Source organism: Nothobranchius furzeri, chromosome 14, assembly GCF_043380555.1.
Source record: "Nothobranchius furzeri strain GRZ-AD chromosome 14, NfurGRZ-RIMD1, whole genome shotgun sequence".
In the NCBI taxonomy this organism is placed as follows: domain Eukaryota; kingdom Metazoa; phylum Chordata; class Actinopteri; order Cyprinodontiformes; family Nothobranchiidae; genus Nothobranchius; species Nothobranchius furzeri.
Window position 1 is genome coordinate 32,358,830 of NC_091754.1, and position 21,205 is coordinate 32,380,034.

Here is a 21,205-nt window from a genome sequence, read left to right on the forward strand (position 1 = left end):
GTAAAGAAATGCTGCAAAACAGCTGCAAGGAAACAATAATAACCATATTCTCGGCTTCTCTACATTTTCACTGAATGTTACGTTTTGTTTTAAACTCTGACCCAATGACACCATTTCTCTGGGTAGTTGACAGCACGGATCTTCAGCAAAGAACTAAAAGAGAAATCTAAAACCAAACATCACTTCCTGACGCCTGCAGGTTTTCCACGATGGCTTTGGTTCAGACATCCTGCTCAGAGACGAGCATGTTGCGGATGGATCAGAGTGGTAGTCATGGGGGGAGCGAATGACTGAAGGATTATATCATGTTGGAATTGAGCATGGAGTCAGCTGTGAAGTGTTGGCACAGAGCTTCAACAACTTTATTATCTATTAACCATGTTACATAAGTTCTTATTGACATCAACGCTCCAATGAGGTTTGTTTGTTCTGTTTGGCTTCGGTTTTGTTTCATCACATCTCCCAAATCATCAAGGATTTTCTTGCTGGAGTCCAGGTTTCTCTGGGATGTTTGTTACATGCTTGGTTTTTAAAATAAAAGCCTCATTTATGTTTTCATCTGAAGTCCTAACAGGATGTACTGAAGCTATTTAGCTTAGGAAATATTTGGTTTTATCTCACCAAATCTGTGCAATCATCAAGGACTTTCCTGCTAGTTTTCTCCTTTCATTCAACTTGTGTTTGTGATCGGAATCATTTTTTAATCATTGTTGTTACTATTTTTTTTGTTATTGTTTGCTTTTGTTGTCATTGTTATTTAAATCACTGTCCTTTGTAAGAAAATTAGACACGTTGTAGTTCCATCATGATACATTTCATGATGTATTTAAAATCATCTTTAGCTACTGACTGTAATGAGTTGAGCAAAAGATGTCATGAGCACGCCAAAGGCCAGCTGTGTGGTAGCATGTCAGCAGCAGCCATGTCACCTCAGTGGGATTCATCCTAGCTGCATTAGTCCTGGCTGAAGGATCCAGTGCTGCTTTTCCTTCAGAACAAAATGATTCATCTGTTCATTTGCCATCTTGGAGCTCCCCTACGGAGTGTCTCCACCGATAAACACTGAGCCCCCTGGAGAATTTTCCAAATGAGAGGCAGAGTGATGCATTAGTAGCATGTTCTGTAGATTATTGCATCTATACCCATTCAAGGGAAAAGTGGTTAAGGAAAAGCATGTTTACATGATGGTGCTGTGTTCGGTAGCTGCATAAGAGAGCCGCGTGTGTGTTTATTAGTCTGAATGTGTAAACAGGAAAGATGACTCTATCGGCAAAACTCAAACCCCTCGCTGTGAAAAACAAGACGATTACTTTTGGTGGCTTTCAAGCAGATCACAGAATACCTCTCACAAAACTGTCTGCTTGACCCTTACCAATCTGGGTTTAAAAAGAGCCACTCCACTGAAACTGCTCTGTTAGCAGTGACAGAATCCTTAAAAGAAGCCAGTAAGACTGCGAAATTCTCAGTGCTTATCCTGCTCGACTTATCGGCTGCATTTGACATTGTCAACCATGGCTTCCTTTTGTCCACACTCTCTAGCATGGGCATCACAGAGAAAGCACACGCCTGGTTTGAATCGTACATCACAGGACGATCATTCAGTGTATCTTGGCTTGGACAATCCTCTACCGTGCACAGTCTTGCCATAGGAGTCCCCCAGGGCTCTGTACTAGGACCTCTTTGCCATATGCACCACCCCACTGGGTGAGATCATTTGATCACATGGCTTCTCCTACCACTGCTATGCAGACGACACCCAGCTCTATCTGTCATTTCCACCAGACGACCACACTGTCTCTGCACGAATATCAAACTGTCTCTCTGACATATCAAAATGGATGAAATCCCACCATCTCCAACTCAACCTCTCTAAAACTGAACTACTTGTCACCCCAGCAAAACCATCCATACAGCACAATATCTCAATCCAAAATGACTTCCTATCTCTGGCTCCTTCAAAGGCAGTTTGAAATCTGGGTGTTGTGATTGATGAACAACTGACCTTTAAAGATCATGTTGCCTCTGTTGCTCGTTCATGCAGCTTTGCGCTGTATAACATACTATTACGTCCCCGGCTCTCTAGGAGAGATGAGGAGGGGAGTAATAAAAGTAGAGTGTGTATTTAATAATAAACAGAGTGCTGTGTCGCTTAAAAACAAGAATTTTATTACAAAACGAATGGAGTATTTTACAAAGAACCTAAAAAGCAATACTATAGAGCTCCGGGAGTTGACATCACTTCTCCCGGTATGCAACAGTTCAAATCGAAACGGCGCCATCTTGGCAGGTAGAAGCCGGCAGCTGGACTATTTGTTATTGTCAGAAAACTCAATCAAACGGGAAATATGGTAGATTCCTGTTGTGCGCCAGGATGCAGAACAGACACGGACGACATAAGGAATGAGCCATCTACAGGATTCCCCAAGATCCGGAGCGCCGCAAACGTTGGATCATTGTAATAAAACGTGCTAGTGACCGGGTTAAAATGAAACTGTGGGATCCCGAGAGTAAAGGTTTTCGCTTATGCAGCGACCACTTCATATCAGGTACTTAAACCAACGTTTCCTCAACTGTGTATGGTATTTATTTTAAATGCTTTTATTACGATTCTTAGTGGGCTTCCTAAACTTATTTTGGCGTGGCTTTTTCTGTCTTATTACTCACAGCAGCAAGTAAACATCACGTAAAACGTTGTCTCGTGATTTCTGCGTGCTGCCGTGTATGTGTTTTATGACCACAGCAATTAACCGGCTAAGCAGTATTTAATTTTTAAGCAATGGTTGATCAATTGTCAGATCACACATAAAAAGCACTTTGTATTGCTATTATCTGTCTCACCGAGACAGATCTCAGACAGATCCTGAGACGCTCCTGCCTGACATATTTATTTTATTCACGGAAAACAATCAAACTAGTGATTTCTCTTGGCGTTCAGTTTATACATTCAAACAGCACAGCACTCTATTTAAACTACTTACGTGTAAATCTGTTATTTGTCCATCCATCCATCCATTTTCATCCGCTTATCTGGAGTCTGGTTGCGGGGGCATGCAGCGTTGAGAGGCCCAGACTTCCCTCTCCCCAGCCACCTGAGCCAGCTCCTCCGGGGGAATCCCAAGGGGTTTCCCAGCTAGGTCTGGTAAGAAGTCCGCTCCGACAGCTTCTGGCGTTTTTAAAAAGTATGCCAGGGGCACGGTAAAGGTCGGAGATGTTTAGTCTATTTAATTTCTGACTATATAAAACGATTTATTCGGTTTTAAAATGTGAAGTAAACTCCGATGAAGTAAAATCCAAGCCGATCCCGTTTACATTCATGTTTACATCCGTGTTTGTTTAGCTTCTTTTACCTGCCAATATGGCGTCTACTAACTTAGAGTCACGTGGGGTCCGGAGCTCTATATACAAAATAAAAGGAGCTATATTCAAAAAGGAGAAATGAAAAACGCCACCCCAGAAGGGGGTGGGAATTTAATAACCGAGAATATAAATCTATATTCAAAAGGGGATATCCGAGGTCTAAGTCCAAAGCCGGTCTGAAAGTCTATAAGCCAAATGGTCAAATCCTAAATTATCCAAATCCGAAATCCTAGTGAGAGCAAACCGAAGACTAGCGAATGAACCGAGTTGTACCAAAAGCGAACGAACCGAGGAGAAGAGAATAGTGTAAACTGTTACCAGTCTACACTACCCTTGGACCTTCTCAGTGACTGAGGGCAGGAGAGCAGCTTTTAACAGCTGCTCCCTCATTGTGAGCGATTGTAAACACCTGGAACACCGGGAGACAGGTGAGGCAAAGGCCACTGAGGCCATCTTGTGGCCGAAAAGAAACACGGTATGTAACACATACGAAAGATCAGACCATACCTAACACAACATGTCACCCAGCTCCTGGTGCAATCTACTGTCATCTCCCGCCTCGATTACTGCAATGCCTTTCTAACTGGTCTTCCAGGCTGTACTGTGAGACCTCTTCACATGGTCCAGAAAGCAGCGGCGTCTTCAATCAGCCAAAAAGAGCACACGTCACCCCTCTGTTCATTGAGCTCCACTGGCTACCGCTAGCAGCACGCATCAAATTCAAATAACACTAGCATACAAAGTCCGAGATGGTACGGCTCCCATCTACCTGAATCCTCTTGCAAAGGCTTACGTCTTGGCCCGGCCGCTCCAGTCATCACAGGATCGTCGGCTAGCAGTGCCTACACCACGCTCAGGACAATCCAGACTCTTCTCATGCATCGTTCCACAAATGTGGAATGACCTACCAAGCACTACCAGAACAGGGGCTTCCTTTTCAGTTTTCAAGAAACTCCTGAAGACCCTGCTCTTCAGAGAGCATCTTCTAAACTAGCACCCTCCCTGCACCCGTCCCCCCTCTCTACTGTTCACTCCTTGTTCCCTCCTCTCCATGACTGATGTCAAGTTGTTGTTGTTATTGTTGTTGTTAGCCTCAAGGGCAACATGCCGATTATCACTTGTAAGTCGCTTTGGACAAAAGTGTCTGCTAAATACATAAACATAAACTTTTAGCAGTCAGTCTGGATTCTTACTGTTCTTTTGGCAGACCGATGGGCTCTTCGGTGTCCAAACTGGCCAGGTGTGCGTGTGTAACAAAGAAACCAGAGAAGATGATGTCATCTTTTAATGCTTTTTGTAGCTCTTCTTTGTGTCTCAGCGGGTAGAGGAGGTTTGTTTTTGAGGTCACCTTTCTTGCACATAAAGGACACACACACACACACACACACACACACACACACACACACACACACACACACACACACACACACACACACACACACACAGTCGTTCTGGCTGAGATTAAGTCATAAATGTGCTTTTTCGCTTTAGGAACTCATGAAAGTTAACCTCAGGAAGGAAAAAGTCACGTTCATTCATTAAAGTTTGTCATGATGTCATCTGCATCTACACTGCAGCTTACACACACACACACACACACACACACACACACACACACACACACACACACACACACACAGTCAGCATGTGTCAGAATCTGTCCATTTGAGTCGGATTTTTAGAAAGTGTGTATTTTCTTAACACTGAAATATTCCCCCTCAACTTCATGGGAAATAACTGCTGTGTGTTTATGTGTGTGTGTGTGTGTGTGTGTGTGTGTGTGTGTGTGTGTGTGTGTGTGTGTGTGTGTGTGTGTGTGTGTGTGTGGTTTTGAGGATACAGTACTGGAACTGCCAAAAAACCTATATTTTCAGCTGAAAAGTGCTCTCTCACGCACAAACACACACACTTGACTTTATAGGTGAATGTGTAAAGGCTACTTTGGCCTGAAGGACCTAAAGATGCATTTTGAAACTAGAGGCTGTAGAATTGTACTGCGAAAATTTTCTTTATTATTCTTAGCTCTGTGATGATTGGTTAAGGTCAGAGTTTGACCTATGCTGCGACTGTTCTTCTGGAGGAACAAGAAGATGAGTTCTGAAGTCTTGGACAACCTCCCGATTGGTCCGTATTTAATATGTTAATGCGTCAAAGCAGCCACCGCTGCATTGGCCTGCACACATTCACACTGCAGTAACGGTTTGATTGTACCAACGTCACTCTGAGTAGTTCTGGAATTCCCACAGTTTGACTCCAGCACACATCATTTCTACAGTTTGTTCCCCCAGCCAGCCTTGACCTTTTCCCTGACCCCACCTTCACACACCTACACACAGCTCATTCAGTACCGGGGCAAATGGTTCAGGTGTCAAAGCCCATTTTCTAACAAAGGAAACAGAATCTTATGGAAGTTCAGACACACATCTGCTAACAGGATGCACACAGCGTTTGTCTTGAACGTACCACTGCGGTCATGTTGGTCAGAAACGGAAAACAGGACTTCTATTGCTGCACATAAAAGCTTGTTTACTCAAATCGTAAAATCATACTTACATCTACTGGGTGTATCATGCAAGGAGTTTGACTTCTTGGGAAAAACTCTCTTTGGTGGCGTTAACGTTCTCCTGTAATAAAGAGCAGCCCTTGCTCTGCACTCACAGCTGTGACCAGCAGCATCGCTCTGGAAACATTGTCATATAGAAAGCTTTCTGATTCCTATCAGTTTCTGGTCTACAGTGGAAATTACTTATTTCTTTGACTTGTGTCAATAAACTGTCTTCATTTTGCTCCTGATTCATCTGATAACTGCTATTCTCACCTTAACAACAGGCTTGGCAGAGCTGTTATGGTGTGGGTGATGAATAGAGAAGGTCCTCATATCTTTTTTGTTGTCTTTTTTCTGTCCAGGGTCGACATGTCAAGACGGGGCAACTGGCGGCCATTAAGGTCATGGATGTCACCGAGGTCAGTAACACATCTTAGTGTCTTTTCTCATCTTTTATCACAGTTTATCTAGATAACGGCAGGAAATAGGCTCTGTAGACTCGTGATATGATTCTCCATGTGGGATGATATTGAAGAATTTACGATTTTGTACATTTTTGGGTCACTAATGTGAAAAAGTGAGCTGAACAGAATGGAAATTTCTGAATACAAATTCAAAATGGGGGTCAGATTGGCCCAGACTGGTTCCTTATCTGATGTATATTTGCTGTAAATGGATTTTGGTGTGCTAGATTTAACAGTTCCACTAACTTTCTTCCACCCTCGTGCTTTTTTGTTCCCCTTTAAAAATCACCAGACTTCCAATCACATGACTTCCAGTTCTAGTAGGATTTACTTGGGCTGAAGGGAGCGTGTGTTTTAGAGGAAGGCTGTCTAGCCAGTAGTCTGTATCTGTGAGATATGCAGAAATATGCTTTTAATCTGGTCCAACTAGTGCTGCTTACTGGTGTTTTTTGCCTGAATTTTAACACATCAGCAGCTAACCAATGTGAAGTAAACTGTAATTTAATTAGCGTTTACTTTGCATTGGAACGGCTGTACTGTCAGACTCCTGGAGCCGTGACAGCACTCGTATTCATTCTAAAGTCTTATTATTTCACAGAAGGAAATCAGTCTCCAGAGCTACTGACAGGGATCAGAAGTGTGTCGTGACTTTGGTCTAAACAAGTATTTTATCAATTCATTGCACTCTGTAGTGGTCCACCCCCACCCCCGGGCTCGGCTTGACACATCCCAAAGGGAGCGAACAGTCCAGCACACATGGAAATGTCTGATACAAGAGCCGTGTTTTGTCTTCCGCTGACTGATCAAAAAGTTTGTGAATAGCAGAAATCATGTTCAGCTTTTCTCGACTGTGCTCGATAATGCTCTGAAGCATCTGAGTGTTTTAGTTGGTTAGAACGAATCCAGCTTGTCAGGTTTTGGAAGCCATGTGGCTTCTTCATGCTTCACTAACTAAATTAAAACTTTCTGAGTGTAAATTACAAAACCAAAATCACTTTTCCACTAAAATCAGTACACAAGTAGATACCAGCTTATTAACTTTTACCTTCTAGATGATTGATCAGTCGCATAAAGAAGGCATCACCAGGCAATGCTGCTATAAAAGCAGAGAAGAGCTGCTACGGAAGCCCAGATGTTCAAGCAGGAATCAGTGAAAATACAAATGATAAATGCTAGAGGACTCCACAGCATTCACACACTGGTGGTGATGAGCTACAGTGTAGCCACAGCTGCCCTGGGGAGCACTGACAGAGGTCAGGCTGCCGTTCACTGGTGTCTCGGACACTCCGACCACCACAAGGAGGGTGAAGTTGCCCAAGAACACACCGACTGATTTGGACAAAGTCTGGGTTCGAACCGTTAACCCACCAGTTACAAGGTGAAATCCTAACGCCTGAACCACCATCACTCCAAAATATGTTTCTTCAGGAGTGTGGATGTTGGGATATAGAATGAACTATCTCAGGATGATGCCACACACAGCAGCAATCTAAGGGTCTTACCACATGGGACAGCAGTAGCTCAGAAGGGTTGTCCAGTAATCGGATGGTTGCAGGTTTGATCCCGACACTGACCAGAGAACGATGCTTTTGTGTCTTTGGGGAAGACGCTTAACCCACCTTGCCTTCTGGTGGTGGTCAGAGGGACCGGTGGTGCCTGTGTTCAGCAGCCTCGCCTCTGTCAGTGCTCCCCAGGGCAGCTGTGGCTACACCGTAGCTCATCCCCACCAGCGTGTGAATGGCTGATGGTGTTGTGAAGCGCCTTGGGGGAGGGGGGGGGGGGGGGGGGGGGGGTTGTAGAGCCCTAAGAAGGTGCTATACAGTACAGGCCATTTACATTTTCTGATGCCGCCTGTGTGTTTTGACCTCATTCTGTTATCTACACACTGACTTTTAAAACATCATTCTGGAGGCAAGACGAAACGTTTAAAGTTTATCGCGATGAAGATGACTTTATTATTCATTTTGTCTTGATTAGGTTGTTTTTGGAGCGAAAGTCATAATTAAAATAGAAAATTGGATTAAATGCCCCATTTTGAACCTCTCAATGAGACGAAGCATCTGATTAGCAGGGTGCAGTAGGCCTGTGCGGCCCCCCTGTTGGACCACAGCTACAGCACCGACTATTTCCTCTTTACAGTGGGTTTGTGTTGCTCTGGCTTAAATTACATTTTAATTCCTTGAGTCATTACTTTCAGGGAGCGGGTTTAATTATAATTGTTTAGAGATTAGCTGAGTTTCCTCATGAGTTATAGCAGAAGTCATCAGGGGCTCAGATTCCTGCTTAAGACCTTCTTCTTACCTTAAATCCACGTCTTCATTTTCACAACTGTCATTTACTCTGAAGTGGTGCTAATTTCTACAGTGCTCTCTGGGTAAGCACATCATTTATGAGGAGAAACCCCTTGGATGTTTTCGCAATCATCCAGCAATAATTGGTAGTAAGAGGAGACGACTGGAGGGTTGGCATGAGGTAAGAGAAACTTTAGACTGAAGAGAGTGTGAGAGCGTCGATAAGGAGAAGAAATCAGAAAGGTTCATCTGAAGTGCAGTGGGATGGTAGGAGGAGCGTCAGCTGCTCGTCTGTTTTTCTCTTTGTTTCTCACATTTATTTTCCATTTTCTCTTTAATATATTTTCATCCTCTTCTTTTTTGATGTTTTTCTTCCCTCTTTTCTTCCACTTCCTGTTCTGACCTAAATCCTGCCTTTTTTCCTTTCTGTTTCAACCCATCGCCAACTTTATTCAGCCATATTTTCTTCTTCAACATGAGAGAGAGCACAAAATAGACATATCACATCAGTAAAGAGAGAACCGTAGCGACAGATGTTGCAGCAACATCTGCATTCTGCCTCTGAAACTTTCTCCAGCAGCTTGATGTGATGCAGCGGGATTCAGGCAGAGAGGAATCGATCCTTGTTAGTGGGAAAGCGCTGCAGCGAGCATCATTTTCTCTCTGCTCCCTCGGGGAATTATCTACCTTTCTTCAGACTGTTACTCCCTTACCTTTTCTCTCTGGGGGTATAGCTCATAGAAGGAAACTGACACTTTAGAGCTGTCTGACACCTCCCACCCCCTCCCACGGCGTGCCGTCTGGAGGTGTGAAAGCCAAAGTAGGGAGGTGTGAACGGTGCAGGGTATGAGGAAACAGGTCAGAACAGAAAGGGCTATTTGACGTTTAAATTTGTTAAAATGGTAAAACATGTATTTGGGTGCAATTAAAGCTTCTTTCCGGAGTATTTCTCTTATCTGATGGCACCATCTAGTGGCTGACAAGCATATCACACAAAAAGTCTATTCCTCTGTTTTTTTAAGATGGCGACTTCACGTTTCTGTTTATAAATGTGCTTCTTAGCCGACAAACGGAGCAAAAACACGCTGTTCTACGTGTATTATTCTCATCTGTCGTGTTGTGTTCTCATATATTTATATTTTAGAGACTTACTGGTCCGTAAAAAGTTCATCAACTCTACATCAGTCGAGGTATTCCTTAAATTTGAAGCAAGTAAACGGTAGTCTAACACTACTGGTTAGTTCTGGTCGGCGCTCAGTTCCTATTGAAGGGAGCTCTGCGGGGCAGGGGGCGTGCTTAGCAAAAAAAAAAAAAAAAGATGTATTGCTTACATGATGAGATAGTCACTTTTACGGATTTCTGAAAAATCATACATCATTTCTGAAAGGGGAAAACTCGGGAAAGCTGCTTTAAATCCCGTGGAGCTCTAAGGAAGAAGCTGAAAGTTCTCTTGGTTTTAGATCATTGTTGAGATGTTTAAATACGACACAAACAGGAAGATCTGAGCGAGTCAATAATTCCCACAAGGACCGAGCAAAGCTGCATTTGCTGACCAGGAAAAACAGACAACCGTTTGGTGCATTTCTACTAAGATTATTCTAACAGCTTTCAGCCTGAAACATGTCCTCTAGGCTTCCAGACTTGCCTGTTGGTCTCCTGAAGTCTCCTTTTTCCATGACATATTCATTTTGTGGCTGTCCACTCCCCCCGAGGTCGTGGTTCTGCTGGCGCTGCTCACTTTGTGCGTTGTCATACTTGAGCAACAATATGGCCGCCACCGAGTCTCCCCACCATCTCGTGCCCAGGAATGATAATGAGTAGCTTCAGGACGCCTTGTTTTCAACATCTAACTGCACTTGAGGGAAAGTGAGACGGAGAGGGTGAAGGAGAGACGGGTGGGTGGGGGGGTAATGATGTATTAAACGAACGTGACACTAAGGAGGTTACAGGAGGCGGTGAAGGGAGAGATAGGACAAGGACGAGAGGGACGAGGACGAATGTCCAAAATTAAAGGTGCAATCCACAAATATGATGGAAAAGAGTGATGTCATCTGATGTCCATGTCTCTGTCTGCCCCACTCTTGTCCTTCAGACTTTGGTCCGTGTGTCTGCTGTGAGTTCTTGTTCTTGTACTTGTGTGTGTGTGTGTGTGTGTGTGTGTGTGTGTGTGTGTGTGTGTGTGTGTGTGTGTGTGTGTGTGTGTGTGTGTCTTACCACAGAATAATTTAGGAGCCGACCAGAAAAACACGACTGATTTAAAAACAACTTGATGCAGTTATGTTCCCAAATAGGGAACTGGGAGAAACTTGGGTTTATCGATCAGGATTTAGGATTAGTGATCTGCTAAACCCAAGTTCCAGACTGAAGCTTGGATTATTTCCCTTTTTTGTTCCACTTCTAGCAGAGTTTATGAATGTAGTTGAAAACAACAGCTATGAAGAGAGCTCTATGCTGTGTTCTGACCCACTTTAACGTCATGAAGGTAAAAAAAAAAAACTGCAGGAAGATGAGAGACAGCTCGTGTTTCTTCTGCTAGTTTGACTTCTTGTTCACATGGAAACTGTAGTTTGTCAGCAGATGGTCTTCTCATTAATTTTTTCATGAACTTAAAGAGGCAATCTGTAGTTTGTATCATTAATATCTGGAATATCCATCAAAATGTTGTTTAAAATGAATTAAATGAATCCCAGGTGTTAAAAAATACTGGCGGCTTCATAACATATAACCATAAAATTCTGGTCTAAATTGCATTGAGTCTAAGTCTCTGGGTTATGCCATATTAGACGCCATGTTTCCTTCTACGGGAGCCCATGAGGACAAAATACATGGACTTATTTGTAACAAACGGTCACCATTCATACATGTTGTTGTTTTACACGTTTACCTTTTCGCTCGTTGCCAGTTATAAAAGGAGGTCTGATCTGCTTGTCACTTTGCTGGAGGTTGTGCTCCCAGGGATTTTTGACCCTAATGGCTTTCCGTTGGTAAGGTCTTACTCCAACACAAAAATACAGCTGACTTACTTGCTTGCAGGGAAAATACACACTTTAAGTGGCAAGTTTATTCTTTCATTTTTTATGGACATTTAAAATAATGTCTATGCTCCATTAACAGGGATTCAGGCTTTTGTGTTTGATGTATTTTTGTTTTATGTCATTTAGAGAAATATCTCTGATCATTTTTAGATTTAACCAATCAGCAAAATCTCCACAGCCGTTTTTAAAAAGGTAAATAACTAAACAAAAACAGCAAAACAACTGAAGGTTTTGAAATTAAAATTAAAATCGAACAATTCAGTTCAACTTGACCAATAAAACATGCACATTTTCCTTTGGAATCCCATTTGCAACACATTTCCGTCACATTTTATTTGTATCATTTAGTCCCAAACTCTCCTAATTAGGTCTCAACCCTCACGATCGTTTTAAAACAAAACTCCTCATGGATGTTGTTTGTAGTTTTTCTCCAGCAATCAGACACTGGATTTAGATTTTTGTGTCAGTATTATATTTATTTATTTACTTTTCAGTGAACCTTTGAGATGCTTCTGTAGTTCCTGTGAGCCCTTATTGAGCCAAATGGTTCTGATGCCGGTAGGAGCGATGCTCCTGCTCCCCTCCTCGGTTGTATTTACGGCTCATGGCAGATGGCGTGTTAAGAATATTCCTGCTGTGATCCTCCTCCTCCCCTTTGACCACATCATCTGTAATTATTCTGAGTAGTTCCTAAAACGCTCACATGACTGACGTTTTGGGGTGACTAGTTGCTCCGTGCTACGTTGAAGATGGCCGCGTCTGTGTTGGCTTTTAATTACAGCCTCGTGTTTTCGGTTAAAGTCGTTAATAGTATATTACATGATAACCATCTCGCCCGCTCGGATGACTGACAAGTCAGGCTGCTTACCTGCTGCGCTGACTGGCTGCGTGAGTGCCGGTACTCTGCTGAGTGGATCAGCAGACGGATCTGGCTTGAGGTCTGTCTTGCTGACTGACTGGTTGGCTAGCTTCCTGCTGCTCTCTGATGCAGAGGCCAACAGGCCGGCCGGCTGATGCTGACTCAAGGGATAGGCCGAGCGGCGGTCCGACCGACTGACCCCGTCATCTTTATGACAGTCAGATCTGCAGCTTGGGCCTTTAAGAAGGCTCTGCAAGCTGACAGGAGGATAAATAAACAGCCAGATCAGTCTTAGCAGTGTAAAAAACTGCTGCTTTTTAATATAATACTTCAACACCAAAAGCTGTTCGTGCTGTTGAACTTTTTGGAAGGTTGGCAGCCAATCATTTTTTAAATTGAGCTGCAGTTTCAGATGTTTTTATGATCAGCTTAATGTATAAACAGCTTATTTACTAAAATGAGTGAGTGGTGGAATAAAACACGGACACAGCTGAGCGTTGGGATGATTCAATCTTCTGAAGTGTAAAGATAGTGAGACCGAGCTGCAGGTAACGTGTTGTTCTGGGTGTGGAAGTAGGGAAAGGGGCTTTTATTTTTAGATGCTGGAATCTTGAATCGCCCTTTAACCTTTAGGCCTGACTCTGAAATGCCAGCTGCCTGAGGTGTGCAGCTGCACACCTCGATTGCGGCGTCCTTTAACATTGTCTCGGCCAACCTCAAACACATGAAAGTAAACACCGGTTTAGTCAAACTGAGTCCTGCTGCCAGCAGACCCACCTGCAGTACAGGCTGGATCGTGTTTTAGCTGTTAGAGTGTCATCACAGCTGCAGGATGAAGCATGAGCCCCTGTGGTTTTAAACTCTGTGTTGGTCAAATTCGTCCACAGAGAGCCTGACGTGGACTCAAGCTGTTAGTTGATAGTGATTTGACTGATAATTGATCAAGTGCATGGTGCATTTTTAGGAAAGGTTACGTCCGAACGAACACGCAGGAAGAACGCGGTTCTAAGCTTTGGTGTGAAAAGCCAACCATTTTCCTGCTTTTATCCTTTGTGGAGATAAGATTCTGCGGCTCTGGAGTCCAGACCGCCTGCTGCAGATGCTGCTCCTGATAAATGACCATCCGTGATAAGGTAGAAAATGTCACATCATGTGAGCCTCAGTCAGGCCTCAAGATCACAGATGAAGGTGGGCTGAAGCAGCAATAGATGTTAAACAGCTTCAGTGACACGGCGGTGATGGAAACACGATCGTATTCTGTGCCTGAATATGGCGTCCTGAGACTGTGGCAGGGACCGAAGGAGGTTTATTAGGGAAATGTGAGTTTTTCATGAATACTATTCATTTGTTGGACCTTTTTGGCGACTAAGAGAGGAACATAAACTCTAGCTCTCATATGAAACAGAAGCTGTGTTTGCTTAATTTTTATGAATAAAATGCTTCGGATTTCACTTGAAAATGACAGAAATCCCTTTGTTTTCTTTCTTTCTAGGACGAGGAGGAGGAAATTAAGTTGGAGATCAACATGCTGAAGAAATATTCCCACCATAGAAACATAGCAACATACTATGGAGCCTTCATCAAGAAAAGTCCTCCAGGACACGATGACCAACTCTGGGTGAGTTTACCAGACAGCTAACGGCGTCAGGACACTCAGCTGATCGTCATGTAGCAGTCTGAGCAGCCTCTGTTTGGAGAAATAGCCTTTACATCCTACAAGACTGATGAGCTAACTAAAGCAGTTTGGACCAGAAAGATATGTTTAATAGGGATGTGAATCTTAGAGCAACTCAAGATTTGATTTGATTCCGATTCTTGGGCTGCCGATTCGATTCAGAATCGATTCTCGATTCTTAATTTAAATCGATTCACAATCAGTATTAACAAAGAGTGTCAGCTCCAGGATGAACCACTTTGTTGTACACGTTAGTTAAAGCTATGGGACATTTTTATTTTACTTTAAACTGGTCATGCTCCAAAAATGCAAATTTACAATGTAAAATAAAGTGATTCTAAAAATGTAAACAGAAGCAATCTTTTGACCAAAAGGCAACATTTATTTTTGCTTACCTTGTAAAATATAACAAATCTGTAGTTACCCAACAGTAGCTTTGAAAGTAATACTGTCAAATACTTTTCAAGTATGTGTAGAAACAAGTTACATGAGTAATCCTGAGTACTCATTTATCAACTTAGAAAATAAAATGAGAATATCTCAAATTTCTGAGTATGGAAAAAATTACATTCAAATGCCCTCTTATCAGCAGATTCAAACATAAATCATCTCAATTTATGGGACCACAAATGTAAACGGAGTACTGACTCTCCTAAATAAGATCAAAAAAGTACATCTCAAACCTGTAACATGCCAAATATTTGAGTTCTTGGAATCGATTCTGAACCTTTATAAATAAGAATCCCGATTCAGACTTGAATCGATGTTTTTCAGCACCTCTAACGGTTAAATGCTTGTTTTTGTGGAGATCAGGATCATTTTAGTTTTGTCGCTCTGCTGTTTTTCAGGAGATCTCACTCCACCAGCCAGGCCTGTTTGTTTTTACAGCTGCTGCCTCATACTTTGTGCACATGTCCAAAAGTTTTGGTTTTTCGATAATAATTTTCTTCACCAACCGCCTCTGAAGAGAAACAATTAGTGTAGGCTTTCTTAAAGAAGAAGAAATTATTGTTTTAATATGTTACCTCTCGAGATAACATAAGAAACGATGTGTGAGGTGTTTGGGTGAGCTGCACATCATTAGATCAACGTATCAAACATCACCTACCATAAATAGGGATGCGCCGATACGATACTGGTATCGGCATCGGCACGATACCGATACCAGTATTGGTATCGGTAAAAGTTAACCGATACCAGGAACCGATACCAATGCAGTTGCTTGAAAATGGCTTCACTGTAACTTGTCATTTCTGTTCACATAATATTTTAGTTTTGTGATGATTTCCATTCATATATTTTACTTTTTATCTACCTCACAGTCTTTTCCTGTTGAAAGCAGAGAAGAAAATAAAATCTGTATTCCAAATCATTGCATTTTTTTGTGTGGTAGAAGTATCGGTATTGGTAATCGGTATTGGCGAGTACTCAGATCCAATTATCAGTATCGCATCGGTTTGGAAAAAAGTGGTATCGTTGCATCCCTAACCATAAACATTTAAAACATGCTCATTATCGAGTCTTTCACAGCTGAAAATGTAAAGGAGACAATGCAGGAGAGCGTCTGTTTGAGATTATGCAAAAGACTAGGTGAGATTAGTTGGAGATGTCTTGGTTGTTCCCATGAACCACTATGGAATATTTGGAGATCAATGCTGTTTTAATCACCTATTCAGACTGGTGATGCTGTTTTAAACCTTTGAGAACAAAGGTAGGCACAGTATATGATAAAATATTACCGTTGGCACTATTGAGATGTCATTCGTCTTAAATACAGCAAGTTATTTCGTCAGGCTGAATTTATAGCCGGAGAATAATTTGTTGTTTCAGTGAAACTCCGCCCATGCCTGCTCTGACAAAACATGCCTACAACTGCATCTTAGGCAAGGTGGTGTCATGGTCTGTGTCTTTCCCCATGTGTCTCCTGATGTCCTCCATCCCTCTCTAGATTCCCCTTTTGTGTCTCATAGTGCCCTCTTGTGTCCTTTGTCTGCCTCTCATTTATGTGTCTTCTGTTTGTTGCCCTTTGTTGTTAAGTTAAGTTGTTTATGCAAGGAGTTTAACATTTGCTTATAACCTTTGTGTAAATGCTACAATGAGTTGGCATGTTAAATCTTCTGAATGTGTCTAATAAAAATCAGAAGTAAAAGTTTTAACTTATGTAAATGTGTTAACCTCTGTGTTAGATCATACAAAATAAAAGACTAAATATGGATTCATTTATGCATATTTATTGAGGAACAAAAGTTTCTGCAGTGTTTGCTCCAAGGCGATTTCTCCTCTTAGACACCAGTTCCCCTGCCTTAGAAAACACCCTTTCACAGGGTACAGATGAAGATGGTGTGCATAAGAATTGAAGTGCGAGTTGAAAAAGGTGTGGATATAAATTCTGGTTATTTTTCCAATATTGTAATAGGTCTTGTGTTATTGGTGTGTTTCTTTCAGCCAGGTAGTGTTGGACTTCAATTATGGAATTGGCTGTAGTATTAGAGGTCATCCTGCTCTCCTCAACCTCCATATCAAGGTGTCTCCAGAGATTGTGTCCTAACAAATAAATTGGAAATAAGTCTGTTAATCATTGGTTTACTATCACATGACAAACTTACACAGAAATAAACAAATATTCACAAAGAAATGTGTTTTCATACCTGAACTGTGTTCTGATCCATGTGAAGTGCTAGGCTCCTCTACTGCTGGGTCAGGCTCATGGCTCCTCATTTCAGCAGCACACTCTGACTTCAGTCTCTTGACAGCTTCAGTTGCTTTCAGTGGACTAAAAAAGCCAGCAGTTTTAAACCTGGGGTCCAACAATGTTGCCAGTGACATCACACTGAGCGATTCCATGTTGCAGATGGACTCGGTTAGCCGCTTTGACAGATATTCAGCCAGCTGTTTAGCAGTGGGTTTTGTCACCGTTGAAGATTGATGTTGAAGCTCAATGTGGATTATTCTCATCAATGGAATAACCTTTGACCCCGAGACCCTTTTTTTCCTCAGAGAGTTCTCTTGTGGCTTGGTAAAAAGGAGCAAGCACCCTGAGCATCTCTTCAATGATTTCAAATTCTTCTGGAGTCAGTGGAGTGAGATCACTTTTTAATGAGGCCAGTGACACCCAGACTGCCTCCTTCTGCTCAGTCAATCTCCCCAGCATGTGGTAGGTGCTGTTCCATCGTGTCGGCACCTCATTTATTAATTTATGCAATGGTGTTCCCAGCTGTTGCTGCATTTGAGTGAGCTTTTCCTTGGCCGTGGTGCTTGATCAAAAGTATGTCACAATTTGCCGTGCTTTGTTGCGTAGTTCTGTTAGTGTTGAGATTTGATCACATGATTTTCTTACAATTAAATCCATGGAATGGGCAATGCAAATGGTTTGCCGTACTTGTAGCATTCGAGCACATGCAATCATGTTTGCTGCTGCATCAGTGACAAGACACCTGACTTTGCCTGCTATGCCCCACTCCTCCATGAGGCTCCTTTTAACTGTGGCCATGTTTTCTGCAGTGTGTTTCTGAGGGAAATGCTGCACTCCCAAGACTGATGAACAGAGTTCATGGCTTTCTTTGTCCACATAGTGGCAAGTAACGGCAAGATATGCCTCCATATTAATGGATGTCCACATATCAGCTGTTAAACTAACAGCAATGATGCTCTGGAGGTCCTTTTTTGTTTTCTCATTTTCCTCCTCATATTTCTGGCTCACCAAGTCCTTAATGACCTACAAGTAGGGATGAGCGAGTAGGGGCAACAGTGAAGCAAACACAGAGAGATCCATTACTGTCTGTGTGTGTGCGTGGATGTAGGGAGGGGCGGGCGCTCTATGTGACTGGCCAATCACAGAGTGTGAAGACAGTCGGTTACCCAGTGAGGGGTTTCCTTCAGCACGATTACAGATATTAACGAGTTTTACTCGTTTCATGCTCGTATTCGTCAAAAATGCTTTATCCGTACCGGATACTCGTCTGAAACGAGTATCCGGCTCATCCCTACCTACAAGTAAACATACCAATACTGTAATACCAATATTACATAAACACACACACACACACACACACACACACACACACACACACACACACACACACACACACACACACACACACCATGAAAGTGCTTGATTAATTAAAGCAAACATTTCGTAAACATACCTTCCTGCTTGGTAGAACATATGAGGGTGCAATAAGCTGCAGGAGCTCCCTGAATCCCTCATTTTCAACAATGGTGAGTGTCTGGCAGTCTTTGATGATCATGTTAACCACACCCTCATCCACTGCTTGCTTGTTAGGAACTGCAAGCCAAAAGGAAATACTTTTTTTAAAGCTTTAAAAGCTTATTAAAATGATTTTACAAGCAATACCACAGAGTAACACAAAGCCTTTTGTGTGTAATAGACTATTTTTGACAATTCAGATTTTTTTGTGATAATTTCAACATACCTGGGGTATCTACCAATTCATCATTGCCATGCCGAGCTCTATAATGCCTCAGCATTGATGAAGTGCTCTTATTTGAGTAAGACAGCTCTGTGGAGCAGAGCCGACACTTCACCTACAATAAAATAAATAGTTCATTTATCTGAAAACAATTTAAGCCTCTTAGCAGAGAAAGACTACAAACACATTTAAAATACAGAAATAACAGTAAACGTTGCCAAATGGAGAAAACAATTTACCTTTTTTGGCGTCAAAAGATCAAAATTATTCCAGACTGGGGAAAACTTCTTGGAACGATCCATGAAGTCAGCTGAGAAAAGTGAGCGTGAGGGTAAGGAAAAATCCAAAATCCAACAGCAAAACTCTATCCAACAAATCCGCAACATGTCGATACAGTTTGTTTCCTTATAAACACAATTTGGCGCGGCGCATCCAAACAACACACTTCCTGTGTCGGTCACGTGATATTTTCTTAAAGCGATACACGCACCGATACGGGGTTTCACTCTTGTGCAGTCAACACTGTGCTGACGCGCCAGTGTCGTTCGTCCCATCACTACATCCTAAAATAAAGGACTTGTTCTTTATATCAACTCCTGCCTCGTGTCATCCTGGGTAACTGCATTTTGGGTCCAAACCATCCTCTCAACGTGACAGGTGGTTACTGTTTCACAGGGGTAGGCAATCTGGAGTGCTGCTATCCAGCATGTTTTAGTTTTTTCCCAGTTCCATCACATCTGATTTTAGTCAGTAGGTGATTAACAGGCTTGATGAACAGGTGAATCAACCTTTTAATTAGGTGTGTTGAAGCTAAAACATGCTGGATAGCGGCGCACTAGGACCTGGACTGCCTACCTCTGCTGTATTGGATATGCTAGTCCAGTGGTAAGAGCATCCAGCCCAGCACTCGATACTCTAGACTACCAAGTCTGTGACTTGTCGCCTATGCCACATATCCTGAGCTGGCCAGGGGAGACAGGTTTCAAACCAGAGACTAGCTTCCAGGTGGGGAGCAGGGTCTGTTGTCGGGAGCAGGAAGAGACATACAATTTATACATCAGGCCCAGAAATTTCAAAATAAAATTCAAAATTAGCAGCTGAAACAGGAAAATGCATGAATGCAGCCAAAACGAGTTTGGGGTATTTTTCATGAGGCAACAACATTACATGCTAAAAAGCTCCAAAAAGTCGATTTTCCATAATATAGCCCCGTATAATAATAAAAAAAACACCCATCTGCTGCTGTTAGAACATCAGTAAGTATTCTAAATATATTCTGATTGATAATGATTCCTCCACACAAAATCTCATTTTGTCTTCAGTTTCGACAACAGATTTGATGCAAAATGTGTTTTTTCGAATGTAGTTTACAGAAACACAAAGTAAAAGTAATAAAACTATATCTGCCACATCCTGAACTGAGAGATGAATCCTGCAGATGTGGTCAGGAGGTCATCCAACGTCTTTGTCCTCCTACAGAGGCTCTTATAGATGCTCCTCTTAGGAGTGCATTTTTCAAAAAGTCGTCCTGTTTCAATCAGTGTAAATGGGTTGCAAGTGATTTTCCTATCGTCCTTCTACTGCTCCGGACATCTACGATGACCAGATCTTCAGAAAATGTTGTTTACTACCCAACATTAGGCAGACGTGCATTCAGAGCTAGTTCAGTGGCTCCTAAATGAAAACAAGATCGTCTCTAGCATATTTTTCAGATGATGGAGGATTATGTGTCTTCTGATGACTCCTTCTGTCTTCCAGCTGGTGATGGAGTTCTGTGGTGCCGGCTCCATCACAGATCTGGTGAAGAACACCAAAGGCAACTCGTTGAAGGAGGACTGGATCGCCTACATCTCCAGAGAGATCCTCAGGGTGAGTTAAAGATGATACAGAGTGCATAGAGAAGTCATTAATAAAGCAGTGAGATTGAGGTATTTTTGTTTGTCTGCACAGGGATTAGCTCACTTACACGCTCACCACGTCATCCACCGTGACATCAAGGGACAAAATGTGCTGCTGACTGAAAACGCAGAAGTCAAACTGGGTATGAGCACGGATGCACTCACAGATTATCTATAAGTGGTTATGCTGTTCCCTCCCAGCATACCGGTGCATTCACCACCTGTCTCACTGGAGAAAGCTGCCTGAACAACCTCAGTTTAGAGAAATATAGTTTATGTTCAGCAGGACGGATGGACTAACAGCTAGTCCTACTGCAGCCCAGATTAAAGGGGATTAATGCCATTTTAAATAAGTTCCTATTTTAAAAAATGCCCTGCCACCATTTAGGCTTTAGACTGTTATTCATCAATGTTTGGGGTCACTGCCAAGCTGATCTTAGAGACAGAGGTGTGTTTGACTGTCTCAACCAGACTCTCCGTTGCTCTAGACAAACAGGATAAAATAATCCTGTCATAAACCATTTTTCCCTATTTCTTTAAAATAACGAGAATGACATCTGCAGTATTGAATTTTCATTCATTTGAATTGATATTCAGTCTAAACAAGCCGAACAGACAATCCGTCACACACACGAGGCAGACATGTAACAT

At 42.4% G+C, this 21,205-nt stretch overlaps 1 protein-coding gene across 7 annotated transcripts in view; it reads left to right on the forward strand.

The window, feature by feature from the left end:
• map4k4 (mitogen-activated protein kinase kinase kinase kinase 4) overlaps window positions 1-21,205 on the forward strand; it is a 111,623-nt gene that overhangs the window by 53,704 nt on the left and 36,714 nt on the right. For all 7 annotated transcript variants that reach the window (XM_015965883.3, XM_015965886.3, XM_015965884.3 and 4 more), the window contains exons 3-6: window positions 6,265-6,321; window positions 14,044-14,169; window positions 20,415-20,525; window positions 20,607-20,697. In XM_015965883.3, the coding sequence (XP_015821369.1) occupies window positions 6,265-6,321; window positions 14,044-14,169; window positions 20,415-20,525; window positions 20,607-20,697 (385 nt within the window). The remainder of the gene's footprint in view (window positions 1-6,264; window positions 6,322-14,043; window positions 14,170-20,414; window positions 20,526-20,606; window positions 20,698-21,205) is intronic.